At 43.5% G+C, this 14280-nt stretch overlaps 1 protein-coding gene across 1 annotated transcript in view; it reads left to right on the top strand.

The window, feature by feature from the left end:
• The window catches only part of LOC112235433 (sortilin), a 36232-nt gene that overhangs the window by 17396 nt on the left and 4556 nt on the right, over positions 1 to 14280 (top strand). The window contains exons 8-18 of the mRNA XM_042299762.1: positions 18 to 145; positions 1029 to 1173; positions 1651 to 1806; positions 3248 to 3457; positions 7671 to 7839; positions 8835 to 9025; positions 9234 to 9423; positions 11135 to 11251; positions 11613 to 11724; positions 12077 to 12189; positions 14151 to 14274. Of these exons, the coding sequence (XP_042155696.1) occupies positions 18 to 145; positions 1029 to 1173; positions 1651 to 1806; positions 3248 to 3457; positions 7671 to 7839; positions 8835 to 9025; positions 9234 to 9423; positions 11135 to 11251; positions 11613 to 11724; positions 12077 to 12189; positions 14151 to 14274 (1655 nt within the window). The remainder of the gene's footprint in view (positions 1 to 17; positions 146 to 1028; positions 1174 to 1650; positions 1807 to 3247; positions 3458 to 7670; positions 7840 to 8834; positions 9026 to 9233; positions 9424 to 11134; positions 11252 to 11612; positions 11725 to 12076; positions 12190 to 14150; positions 14275 to 14280) is intronic.

Here is a 14280-nt window from a genome sequence, read left to right as displayed (position 1 = left end):
CTGTCTCTCCCTCTCAGATGACAGAGGGATGCTGGACTTGAGGAGGACGACAGACTACGGGAAGACCATCAAGACTGTTGCCACTAAGATCTTCTCTTTCGGCCTGGGGGGAAAGTTTCTGTTTGCCTCTGTTATGACTGGAACTGTAAGTATGAGGAAGTATGTGTGTGTGTGGTCTACTTGTTTGCATAATGTTTGTGTTCCTGCTTTGAATGTAAGCTTGTTCACTAAGCCTAAGGCCCTTCTCACTCTCTCTGTTTCTCTCTCTCTGTTTCTCTCTCTCTGTTTCTCTCTCTCTGTTTCTCTCTCTCTGTTTCACTCTCTCTGTTTCTCACTCTCTCTGTTTCACTCTCTCTGTTTCTCACTCTCTCTGTTTCTCACTCTCTCTGTTTCTCACTCTCTCTGTTTCTCTCTCTCTGTTTCACTCTCTCTGTTTCTCTCTCTCTGTTTCTCTCTCTCTGTTTCTCTCTCTCTCTGTTTCTCATTCTCTGTTTCTCTCTCTGTTTTCTCTCTCTCTGTTTCTCTCTCTCTGTTTCTCTCTCTCTGTTTCTCTCTCTCTGTTTCTCACTCTCTCTGTTTCTCTCTCTCTGTTTCTCACTCTCTCTGTTTCTCACTCTCTCTGTTTCTCACTCTCTCTGTTTCTCACTCTCTCTGTTTCACTCTCTCTGTTTCTCACTCTGTTTCTCTCTCTGTTTCTCACTGTTTCTCTCTCTCTGTTTTTCTCTCTCTCTCTGTTTCTCTCTCTCTCTCTCTGTTTCTCTCTCTCTCTCTGTTTCTCACTCTCTCTGTTTCTCTCTCTCTGTTTCTCACTCTCTCTGTTTCTCACTCTCTCTGTTTCTCACTCTCTCTGTTTCTCACTCTCTCTGTTTCTCACTCTCTCTGTTTCTCACTCTCTCTGTTTCTCACTCTCTCTCTGTTTCTCACTCTCTCTCTGTTTCTCACTCTCTCTCTGTTTCTCACTCTCTCTCTGTTTCTCACTCTCTCTCTGTTTCTCACTCTCTCTCTGTTTTTCTCCGACCCTCCCCCAGGGCATTCTGAGGAGGATCCATGTGTCGACTAACCAGGGGGAGGAGTGGAACATGGCTCAGCTGCCTCCGGTTGGCCACGAGGAGTTCTATTCCATCCTGGCAGCCAATGAGGACATGGTGTTCATGCACGTGGACGAACCAGGAGGTGAGTCAATACCCATACTGTGGTCTTTCTTTTCACCGTAAAGTATTTCCACACAGTGTCTCACTAAATAACCGTGTTGGACCCCAATAGGACCAATGTTCTGTCCTCTTCCTGTCCCTCTAGTTAACCATGTTGGATATGACCCTAACAGGACCAATGTTCTGTCCTCTTCCTGTCCCTCTAGTTAACCATGTTGGATATGACCCCAATAGGACCAATGTTCTGTCCTCTTCCTGTCCCTCTAGTTAACCATGTTGGATATGACCCTAACAGGACCAATGTTCTGTCCTCTTTCTGTCCCTAAATTTAAAAAATCTCCATTATAATCCATCTGTTTTAGAGAGTAAATCTCCCTTCCTCTTCTACTCTACTCCTCCCATCCTCTGTTCCTCCTTTCCTTTCCTCATCACCTCCTCTCTTCCTCTTTTCTTTCACTTAATACAGTAATAGAACTGTCTCTCTCCTATATGTCCCCAGACACAGGCTATGGCACCATCTACGTGTCAGACGACAGGGGTACCGTGTACTCTAAGTCTCTGGAGCGTCACCTCTACACCACCACAGGGGGAGACACTGACTTTACCAACGTTACCTCTCTACGAGGGGTCTTCATCACCAGTATACTGGCAGAGGGTAGGGACTACACACACACACACACACACACACACACACACACCTGCTTTAAATGCTCCAACACTCAGAGCACTTAGACTCCTGTGTTCTCAGACTCCTGTGTTCTCAGACTCCTGTGTCCTCAGACTCCTGTGTATTATATGCCAGTTATGAGGCCCAGTATGACTCTCCTTAGCTGTTCAGTGTGAGATCAGCTGCATGTCTACAGCAGCTCAGGAAGACCAGTGGACCCATATATACACTGGGTTATATATACACTCCATCTGACTTTAGGCATCAGCTGTCTGAGCAGCTTACCGATCACTCTACCTGTACGTAGCCCATCTGTAAATAGCACACCCAACTACCTCATCCCCATATTATTACTTATCCTCTTGCTCTTTTGCACCCCAGTATCTCTATTTGCACATCTCACTCCAGTATTAATGCTAAATTGTAATTATTTTTGCCTCTAGGGCCTATTTATTGCCATACCTCCCTACTCTTCTATATTTCCACACACTGTACATAGATATTTTTCTATTTCTCTTTTCTTTTGTGTTATTGACTGTGTGTTTGTTTGTGTGTAACTCTGTGTTGTTTTTGTCACACTGCTTTGCTTTATCTTGGCCAGGTAGCAGTTGTAAATAAGAACTTGTTCTCAACTGGCCTACCTGGTTAAATAAAGGTGAAATAAAAAAACAAGTATTTATATGGACAGTGACGCTACAACTTTTAGTCTCTTTACGCTAGTATTTGGCATTTGTTTCATATGAGGCGACAGTACAGAATGTCACCTTTTTATTTTAGGGTATTTTCATGCATATTTGTTTTACTGTTTAGAAATGAAAGCACTTTATGTATCTAGTCCCCCCATTTGAAGATGTAATAAGTATATGGACAAATTCACTTGTGTGTATTATAATGTAGTCAAAAGTTTAGTATTTGGTCTCATTTTCCTAGTATACAATGACTACATGTGTGCGCCCAATAGAAATGAATGGTAAATAATGTATTGTGTCATTTTGGAGTCACTTTTATTGTACATAAGACTAAAATATGTTTCTAAACACATTTTAAAGTGGATGCTACCATGATTAGCGAAAATAATTGGGAATAATGATGAGTGAGAAAGTTACAAGGGTACCCCCGAGATCATACCCCCAAGACATGCTAACCTCTCAGTATTACCACTAACAGGGGAGGATAGCATTTTTGGGGGGGAGGGGGGGGGAGATCCTTGTTCTTATACTATGTGAATTTGTCCAAATGCTTATTCAAATGGAGGGACACGACACATCAATTGCTTTCATTTTTGTACTGTCGCCTCATGAAATATTTGATCGAAAATCCAAAATGCTGGAGTATAGAGACAAATAATACATTAAAAAAAAAAAAGCTTCGCTGTCCAAATAAATATTGTTGGGGGGGTGTAAATGTCTCTTGTTGTGTTGTTGTCCAGATGGCTCGGTGCAGTCCGTGGTGTCCTTCGACCAGGGAGGGGAATGGGTGCCCCTGCAGAAACCTGCCAACACCAAGTGTGACTCCACAGCCAAAGACCCCGACAAGTGCAGTCTCCACATCCACGCAGCTTACAGCACGGCTATGAAGCTGAACGTCCCCATGCTGCCTCTCAGTGAACCAAACGCTGTAGGACTCATCATGGCTCACGGTAAATCACACACATCTCCTTAGTCATTCACCTGTTCATGACTCTGTCAAGCAAAAATAGCCAGGTCGTCGTGCCGGAGTCTGATCAAGCGTTAACACTCGGAGTTCCAGGCTCGACCATCTCCTGACCCCTAACCCATAGCCTCTGACTCCCGCCCTCAGGGAGTGTGGGCGATACAATCTCTGTGATAATACCCAATGTGTTTTTAGTCATTCAGCAGACGCTCTTTATTTTACCCTGGTTGTGGTATGCAATTGGTAGTTAGTCTTGTCTCATCGCTGCAACTCCCATACAGACTCGGGAGGGGCGAAGGTCGAGAGCCGTGCGTCCTCCGAAGCACAACCCAACTGCACTGCTTCTTGACACAATACCCACTTAACCCGAAGCCAGCCGCACCAATGTGTCGGAGGAAACACCATATTCAACCCAGGGTAGCTGGGCGCTTTAGGAGGAAGGGTTACCAGAAGTCACGCAGCGTAGGGCAGTCTCCATCTCCTGGTTTGCCGTTCGGTCTGGCTGTTGGTCTGGGGGTGATATCCAGAAGAAAGACAGACATTGATACGAAGAGCTGAACAGAAGGATCTCCATACCTTTGATGTAAACTGGGGTCCCCTGTCGGAAACGATGTCAGTGGGAATGCCATGTCAACATTTTTCTCTGCAGGTGAAAGTTTACGGGAAAAGAATGCACATGGGTGGAGCTTCTGATCAGAGGGGGAATGTTGAGAAAGAACCGCACCTACCCTTGTGTCGGAGGTGTCCACCTCCACGATGAACTGGAGTTTTTGGTCTGGCTGAGTGATGAACGGAAGTTCCAGGAACGCCACCTCTGCCTCAGGGGTCCAGTGGAACGGAGTGGAGGTGAGAGGTGTTGCCAGACGGCTGTAGTTGCGGATGAAACGTCTGTAAATATTGGCAAACCCCTGGAAATGCTGTAACTGCTTCAGGTTAGAGGGTCTCTGGCCACTCGGACTGCCATGACTTTGGCAGGGTCCATACGCAACTGTCCCTGTGCAATAATATAACCCAGAAAAGACACAGGAAGCATGGAACTCACATTTCTCAACTTTAACAAAAAGCTTATTCTCCCACAGCCATTGGAGAACATATTGCTGGTGAGCCTCATCATCCTTAAAAAACAATCTGAATGTCGTTCAAATAGACCAAAACGAAGGGTACAATCACATCCCTCAGCACATCATAGACTAGGTTCTGGAAAACAGGAGGAATGTTAGTAAGACCAAAAGGCATGACCAAATATTCAGTGGCCTAGTGATGTGTTGAACGCAGTTTTCTACTCGTACCCCTTTCTGATGCGGACAAGGTGATGGGCATTCCGGAGGTCGAGTCTGGTGAACACCGTGGCACCATGGAGGGGGGTAAAAGCAGAACTAATGAGTGGCTACTTGTCCCACACTGGGATATTTTTCAGCCGTCTATGCACGGCCACAGTGACCCATCATTTTATTTACCAAAAAGACGGTTTGGCTCAACAGTATATCGCCCACTACTGCTGAGCCACCTCTTTAGCTGGACGCAGGGAACAAGTAGAGACAAAGTGATCAACCTGGCCACAGTATAGGCAGCTCCTAGTGCTGATTCGGCGCTGCATCTCTTCTGAAGAGAGACTGGCCCGGCCGAGCTGCATGGGTTCATGTTCTGGAAGAGACTTGGGAAGGGAGGCAGTCAGAGAAGGAGAACAAGGCAAGGAAACAGATGTTATGGGGCATGCAACCTTACTTGCCATCTCCCTCTGACGCTCCCGGAGACAGTTGTCGATGCGGATGGCGAGAGAGATGAGCTCATAGAGTCCATCAGGCTCATCCCTGGACACCTACTTGTCCTTGATAGTCTCAGTGAGAGCATTCTGGAATGCTCCCTGAAGGGCGGACCTCATTCCAGCCGCTCTCAGCAGTGAGGGTGCGAAACTCATTTGCCATTTCAGTGACACTATGGGAGCCTTGACAGAGGGACAGAAGTCGTTTAGTGGCATCCTTATTGCAGACAGGGTGGTCAAAGACTCTTCATCTCCTCTGTGAAGCTGGAGTAGGAAAGCAAAAGGGGGACTGTTTCTACCATAACACCGTGGCCCAGGAAAGCACTGCTCCACAGAGGCATCCAATCAGGAAGGAAATCTTGGCCCGTTCGCTAGCGTAAGAGTAGGGCTGTTGCTCTGCAGGTCAGAAAAGCTCAGTGAAAACTCCTTGACGTGCTCCAGAAGGGTTTTCAGGGCTTGGTCATGTTGCTCGAACGGGGCGCCTTGGCCGGCGAGGGTTTGGTGGAGAGGATCTAAGTCTGCTGGGTTCCTATCTGTGGCCAGATCTTACTGTTAGGCGGGGCGGAGCAGGTTAATCCAAGTGCAGACTCAGACTAGGAGACAGGGATAAGGTAACTAAGGTATTTATTGAAAAGCAGGGGGGGAGATGGGTGCAGGCCAGGGGAAACTCGGGCGGGTAGCAGGGAACCAGTAACTGAGGCAAGGGGAGTAGGGGCAGGCTAAGCAGGTCAAGAACGGAATCGAAGGAAGCAGGGAAGCAGGACTGATGAGACAAGGGACTGGAGACAGGGACCAGAGTCAGAGCGGATGGAACTGTAGCGAAGAGAAAAGCAGTGTCAGGCTAGGGGAAGAACTGGCACAACAGGATAACAAGCTCTATGCAGGAACAAACATCTTGAACCGCAAACTGACTGAGCAGAGGTTACGATCTGGCAGCGTGGAAGTGGCAGGGCTGAGTCTTTGTGGAGATCTGCTCTGCCCTGTGGAGGCAGAGCAGGGGCTGCACAAACCCTGTGATTACATTAATGGACAAGCCAATGGAATGTGAGTACTGCGCTTCAACATGGTTGAGGACGACGGACAAAGACATCATTTAAAATCACAGGGAGGTAATTCACCAAAATATTCACCAGGATAATCAAAATGATCTTGAACGTCCTCATCTTAAAGTTATTTGTCCTCTCCCTGTCCCCTTTCCCCCGGGCCCAGGTTGTTTCAGAACCCTGAGAACTGAGAGGCAGCAGAACATCACAGACGTCAGCATAGTTGAATGTAGACATTCCAATCAGAAGCACACCGAACAAACCGAACCCCAGAACTATCAGCCAGGCAACGCCACAACAGCTCACCCTAGCTGTGTCAGGGGTTTGTGCTCCACGCAGATGCAGCACTGGAACAGGGGTCGACCAGTGAACAAGAGACCCATACCAAACGCTGCAGGACTTGAGACTGCAGTTGTTTTAATGTGGTTTGCTGAAAATGGAAGACGGGTAGAAGAGGATGTCAGACACACGGCCAGGTTGAGAGAAGAAGAACTCGCTCCGGTCACTATCAGCCACAGGAAGTAGCCATTGGTGGGGACACTCAGGATGAGATTGATTTCACAGGAAGTGAAAGTGTTGATGAAAATCCGTTGTGCATAAAAGTCAGCTAACTGAAAGTTCTGTTTGTCTCTGAGATGTTAATGTGTTGTGGGCTTTAATACGCTTCGACAGTGATAAAGAGTTGTTACTAGCATTGGTCCTGTTGCAATGCCACGGTAAAACATGAATCAATCAAAGGATATCAAGAGTCAATTCTATTTCTACTCAGTCAATTCAGGAAATCAATCGATATAAGCAGCACAAAATGATATGTTATCGTATTAACTAAATGATATGTTATCAAATTAACTCCATCTGATACATCTAAATTCCACAAAATGAACCCTTTCTTACATTAGACGGTGTCAGAGATAAAAGGAACACACCTGAATGGACTGAGTTCTCCTCTGGTCTGGAAGGTGTTGAGGAGACATTACATAGACAAGATGATGCTTGAGTGCTGCAATAGACACACACACACACACACACGCCTGTGTCTTTACATTGATGGACCACACCCGATATGCAAATGTTGACATGCAAAATGTAATCTATATCACGCCACTATATGCCACGTTGTGTGCTATGGATGTGTCATGGGTGTGGTTGGGAGTTTTTCCTTCCAGGTCAAATGGTGCTGAAGGTTTACCATATAATGAATATATTTGAATATAATTAAAGGGTCAGTCTGGGATTGGTTCATAAATTTTTGTTAAAAAAAATGTAACTTAAAAATATGATATACTGTATAGCCATTGATTCTTGAAGAATATAACTTCTAAATGCCTCATGGGCATAGACGACCTACATCTTGCTGTCTATTTTACTTGACCTCTGACCCCCTAACCTCTCAGGGAGTGTGGGCGATGCCATCTCTGTGATGAAGCCTGACGTATTCGTGTCAGATGATGGAGGTTACACCTGGCTACAGGCCCTGGAGGGACCTCACCACTATGCCATCCTGGACTCTGGTGGACTCCTGGTGGCCGTGGAGCACTCTGCTCAGCTCATCAAAGACATCAAGTACGTCTGTGTGTCCATAAGAAGGGCTCTGTTCTAAGTAGTGTACTATATAGGGAATAGAAGGGTTCTGTTCTAAGTAGTGTACTATATAGGAAAAAGAGGGTTCTGTTCTAAGTAGTGTACTATATAGGAAAAAGAAGGTTCTGTTCTAAGTAGTGTACTATATAGGAAAAAGAAGGTTCTGTTCTAAGTAGTGTAGTATATAGGAACAATAAGGGCTATGTGTTCTAAGTAGTGTACTATATAGGAAAAAGAAGGTTCTGTTCTAAGTAGTGTACTATATAGGAAAAAGAAGGTTCTGTTCTAAGTAGTGTACTATATAGGGAATAGAAGGGTTCTGTTCTAAGTAGTGTACTATATAGGAAAAAGAGGGTTCTGTTCTAAGTAGTGTACTATATAGGAAAAATAAGGTTCTGTTCTAAGTAGTGTAGTATATAGGAACAATAAGGGCTATGTGTTCTAAGTAGTGTACTATATAGGAAAAAGAAGGTTCTGTTCTAAGTAGTGTACTATATAGGGAATAGAAGGGTTCTGTTCTAAGTAGTGTACTATATAGGGAATAGAAGGGTTCTGTTCTAAGTAGTGTACTATATAGGGAATAGAAGGGTTCTGTTCTAAGTAGTGTACTATATAGGGAATAGAAGGGTTCTGTTCTAAGTAGTGTAGTATATAGGGAATAGAAGGGTTCTGTTCTAAGTAGTGTAGTATATAGGGAATAGAAGGGTTCTGTTCTAAGTAGTGTAGTATATAGGGAATAGGCCAGGGAGTCATTTCAGAGGGCGAGGTGATGCAGGTAGCCTGGATCCCAGTCTCAGGCTATTCTGCTGTAAGACAATACTGGTATCCAGGCTAGAATGCAGAGGCCTCAAAAAAAACCTAAAGAAAGAGAGAAAGAACTGAAACATCTGCTAGGGCTTCCATAGAAAACCACGTTACGATTTAACACACCCCGTGGCAAATGTTCTGACGTAGGGTAATGTGTTCTTTCCTGTCAGGTTTTCCACAGACGAGGGCCAGTGCTGGCACGTTCACCAGTTCACCAGCGATCCCATCCACTTCACAGGGCTAGCGGTGGAGCCGGGGGCGAGGTCTATGAACGTCAGTGTCTGGGGCTACAGAGACTCTCTGCTCAGTCAGTACTGGGTATCTGTCACCGTTGACTTCCGAGAGCTGCTCACTAGAACCTGTGAGTACCAGGAGATACAATTAAACACTTCACACTACTTAGCCAACCTGACCTGCACTGTATTGGCCTGGTTACACATCCGCGTAACCAGTCTAAAGGAAACTGATGTAATATAGATGGGACTGACTGGGGTTCAAACCTGGTTGTCTTTCACACCTCAAAGAACTGTGTCGGCCCGCTGAGCAAAAGCCTCATGTCTGTTTCTCAGGTGAGGACCAGGACTACGTGCAGTGGCTGGCACACTCTGATGACATCAGCGACCCTAACGACGGCTGTATGCTGGGTTACAAGGAGAAGTTACTGCGTCTAAGGAAGGCCTCGGTCTGCTGGAACGGACGGGACTATGAGGTCAACAAGCAACCCACCCCCTGCCTCTGCACCCTGGATGACTTTCTGTGGTCAGTGGTTCAATTACTTCCAACTGTTGTTTTGTAAACTGTAAATCCATGGGCATATTGCAGTTGTGTATTGTAAAGGAGAATAGATTAGACTAGAATAGAATATATCCAACTAGACTAGATTAGATTCAACTAGACTAGATTAGAATAGATTCAACTAGAATAGATTCAACTAGATTAGATTCAACTAGATTAGAATAGATTCAACTAGAATAGATTCAACTAGACTAGATTAGAATAGATTCAACTAGAATAGATTCAACTAGACTAGATTAGAATAGATTCAACTAGATTAGATTAAACTAGACTAGATTAGAATAGATTCAACTAGAATAGATTCAACTAGACTAGATTAGAATAGATTCAACTAGACTAGATTAGAATAGATTCAACTAGACTAGATTAGAATAGATTCAACTAGACTAGATTCAACTAGAATAGATTCAACTAGAATAGATTCAACTAGAATAGATTCAACTAGACTAGATTCAACTAGAATAGATTCAACTAGACTAGATTAGACTAGATTCAACTAGACTAGATTAAACTAGACTAGATTAGAATAGATTCATCTAGACTAGATTCAACTAGACTAGATTAGAATAGATTCAACTAGACTAGATTAGAATAGATTCAACTAGACTAGATTAGAATAGATTCAACTAGACTAGATTAGAATAGATTCAACTAGACTAGATTAGAATAGATTCAACTAGACTAGATTAGAATAGATTCAACTAGACTAGATTCAACTAGAATAGATTCAACTAGAATAGATTCAACTAGAATAGATTCAACTAGACTAGATTCAACTAGAATAGATTCAACTAGACTAGATTAGACTAGATTCAACTAGACTAGATTAAACTAGACTAGATTAGAATAGATTCATCTAGACTAGATTCAACTAGACTAGATTAGAATAGATTCAACTAGACTAGATTAGAATAGATTCAACTAGACTAGATTAGAATAGATTCAACTAGACTAGATTAGAATAGATTCGACTAGACTAGATTAGAATAGATTCAACTAGACTAGATTAGAATAGATTCAACTAGACTAGATTCAACTAGAATAGATTCAACTAGACTAGATTAGAATAGATTCAACTAGACTAGATTCAACTAGAATAGATTCAACTAGACTAGATTAGACTAGATTCAACTAGACTAGATTAAACTAGACTAGATTAGAATAGATTCATCTAGACTAGATTCAACTAGACTAGATTAGAATAGATTCAACTAGACTAGATTAGAATAGATTCAACTAGACTAGAATAGATTCAACTAGACTAGATTCAACTAGACTAGATTCAACTAGAATAGATTCAACTAGAATAGATTCAACTAGAATAGATTCAACTAGACTAGATTCAACTAGAATAGATTCAACTAGACTAGATTAGACTAGATTCAACTAGACTAGATTCAACTAGACTAGATTAGAATAGATTCAACTAGACTAGATTAGAATAGATTCAACTAGACTAGAATAGATTCAACTAGACTAGATTCAACTAGACTAGCTTAATTTATTTTGTTCAGGTCAGCACATCAGAAACATACAAAACAATTCACAATGTTGTCTGTCCCTGTCCGTCCCGGTCTATCCCTCCCTCCCGCTCTCTCTCCCATCCTGTTTGTCTATGTCCCGGTCTCATCCGGTCTGTCCTTGTTTAACCTGCTCCACGCTGCCCCACCTTTAGTGACTTTGGGTACTATCGTAAAGAGAACAGCTCTGAGTGTGTGGAGCAGCCGGACCTGAAGGGCCACCTTCTGGAGTTCTGTCTGCAAGGCAAGGAGGAGCTGCTGCAAACCAGAGGGTAAGGCTTTAGTCTCTGTGTTCCAACCTGGGTCTCCTGTGCATAACGAGAACGTGTTAGCCCAATGAGTGAAAGCCTAGGCATTAGCTTGGGGATGCTAACACAAGCCTTCCAAGTCTCAGACAAAGCTACTCATCACACAAGTGTGGCTCACCAAACCACCTCCATTTTTTATTTTTTTATTTCACCTTTATTTAACCAGGTAGGCCAGTTGAGAACAAGTTCTCATTTACAACTGCGACCTGGCCAAGATAAAGCATAGCAGTGTGAACAGACAGCAAAAAAGAGTTACACATGGAGTAAACAATAAACAAGATTAAGATACACGACTGACCACTAAGCATGTCCTCATGGTCCACAGCTATAGGAAGATCCCCGGGGATAAGTGTGAGGGAGGAACACAGCCGGAGAGAAAAGAGATCGACCTCAGTAAGAGGTGTGTCAGTGATCTGCTGGGACCTCAGGAACTACTGGTTAGTATAAATATATGTCAGCGAATCTCATTGGTCCTGGTCTACGATGGACCATAATCCATTGGTAATCTGGTGAGTTTTGACTCCTAGCAGAAAAGCAGTCAATTAGATCCAGTTGAATTGGGTCATAATGACATTCTATCAACCAGTTTAGCCTGCTGGGGGTGGAGTCAAAACTCCCCAGACTACCAATGGATCTCATTGGTCCTGTTATGTAATAATTGACCACTGCAACATGACTATGGAGGTGATGCTGCACCACTGTCAGTAGTAATGTTAACATGACTTGCTTATTTGCTGTAAGTCTTACTCTACTCTCTCTATCTCTCTCTGTATCTCTCCGCTCCTACAGATGGACGGCCATCTGTCCAGCTCTGCACCCATCATAGTGACTGTTTTAATCATTGTGCTGCTCGCAATCATAGCTGGGGTCCTCATCGTCAAGAAGTATGTCTGCGGTGGCAGGTCAGTAGAGCTGTTTTTCTGATTCATTATGTTTTCGATCAGGTCAGTAGAGCTGTTTTTATGATTCATTATGTTTTAGATCAGGACAGTAGAGCTGTTTCTATGATTCATTATGTTGTTTTAGATCAGGACTGTAGAGCTGTTTCTATGATTCATTATGTTTTAGATCAGGACAGTAGAGCTGTTTCTATGATTCATTATGTTTTAGATCAGGACAGTAGAGCTGTTTCTATGATTCATTATGTTTTAGATCAGGACAGTAGAGCTGTTTCTATGATTCATTATGTTTTAGATCAGGACAGTAGAGCTGTTTCTATGATTCATTATGTTTTAGATCAGGACAGTAGAGCTGTTTTTATGATTCATTATGTTTTAGATCAGGACAGTAGAGCTGTTTCTATGATTCATTATGTTGTTTTAGATCAGGACTGTAGAGCTGTTTCTATGATTCATTATGTTTTAGATCAGGACAGTAGAGCTGTTTCTATGATTCATTATGTTTTAGATCAGGACTGTAGAGCTGTTTCTATGATTCATTATGTTTTAGATCAGGACAGTAGAGCTGTTTCTATGATTCATTATGTTTTAGATCAGGACAGTAGAGCTGTTTCTATGATTCATTATGTTTTAGATCAGGACAGTAGAGCTGTTTCTATGATTCATTATGTTGTTTTAGATCAGGACTGTAGAGCTGTTTCTATGATTCATTATGTTTTAGATCAGGACAGTAGAGCTGTTTCTATGATTCATTATGTTTTAGATCAGGACAGTAGAGCTGTTTCTATGATTCATTATGTTTTAGATCAGGACTGTAGAGCTGTTTCTATGATTCATTATGTTTTAGATCAGGACAGTAGAGCTGTTTCTATGATTCATTATGTTTTAGATCAGGACTGTAGAGCTGTTTCTATGATTCATTATGTTTTAGATCAGGACAGTAGAGCTGTTTCTATGATTCATTATGTTTTAGATCAGGACAGTAGAGCTGTTTCTATGATTCATTATGTTTTAGATCAGGACAGTAGAGCTGTTTCTATGATTCTATGAAGGGTACCAACACATTTCTGCAGCATTGAAGTTCTCCAAGAACACAGTGGCCTCCATCATTCCTAAATGGAAGAAGTTTGGAACCACAGACTCTTCCTAGAGCTGGCCTCCCGGCGAAACTGAGCAATCGGGGGAGAAGGGCCTTGGTCAGGGAGGTGACCAAGAACCCGATAGTTACTCTGACAGAGCTCTAGATTTCCTCTGTGGAGATGGATGTCCTTCTGGAAGTTTCTCCCGTCTCTGCAGCACTCCACCAATCAGGCGGAAGCCACTCCTTAGTAAAAGGCACATGACAGCCCACTTGGAATTTGCCAAAAGGCACCTAAAGGACTCATACCATGAGAAACCAGATTATCTGGTTTGATGAAAGCAAGATGGTGGCCTGAATGCCAAGCGTCACATCTGGAGGAAAACTGGCACCATCCCTACGGTGAAACAAGATGGTGGCAGAATTATGCTGTGGGGATGTTTTTCAGTGGCAGGGACTGGGAGACTAGTCAGAATCGAGACAAAGATGAATGGAGCAAAGTACAGAGAGATCCTTGATGAAAACCTGCTCCAGAGCGCTCAAGACCTCAGTCTGGGGTGAAGGTTCACCTTCCAACAGGACAACGACCCTAAGCACACAGCCAAAACAATGCAGGAGGGGCTTCGGAACAAGTCTCTGAAGGTCCTTGAGTGGCCTGAATACTTCCCGAAGGCACTACATCCACAAAGAAGTGCAGAGAGCAAAGAGGCTGATCAGTAGTTTAGGGGAGAGCTGTAGAGAGCTTCTAATGATCTGAGCCAAGCTATACTGACCCAAGCCAAGCTATACTAAGCCGGTTACTCATGCACCCTAGTTTCTGGCACAACAATCATGTGAAAGGGGTTTAAGGGGCTCAGTGTATCTGTGTTTTGATTGGCTCCCCCAGGTTCCTGGTACACAGCTACTCTGTCCTACAGCAGCATGCTGAGGCCCAGGGACTAGACGAACCCCTAGACAGCAACCACATTCAGGCCAGAAACATGGCCGACTTCCACGACGATTCAGACGAGGTAATG

The sequence above is a fragment of the Oncorhynchus tshawytscha genome, linkage group LG16 (genome assembly GCF_018296145.1).
Source record: "Oncorhynchus tshawytscha isolate Ot180627B linkage group LG16, Otsh_v2.0, whole genome shotgun sequence".
In the NCBI taxonomy this organism is placed as follows: domain Eukaryota; kingdom Metazoa; phylum Chordata; class Actinopteri; order Salmoniformes; family Salmonidae; genus Oncorhynchus; species Oncorhynchus tshawytscha.
This window is presented reverse-complemented; position numbering and strand designations above follow the sequence as displayed.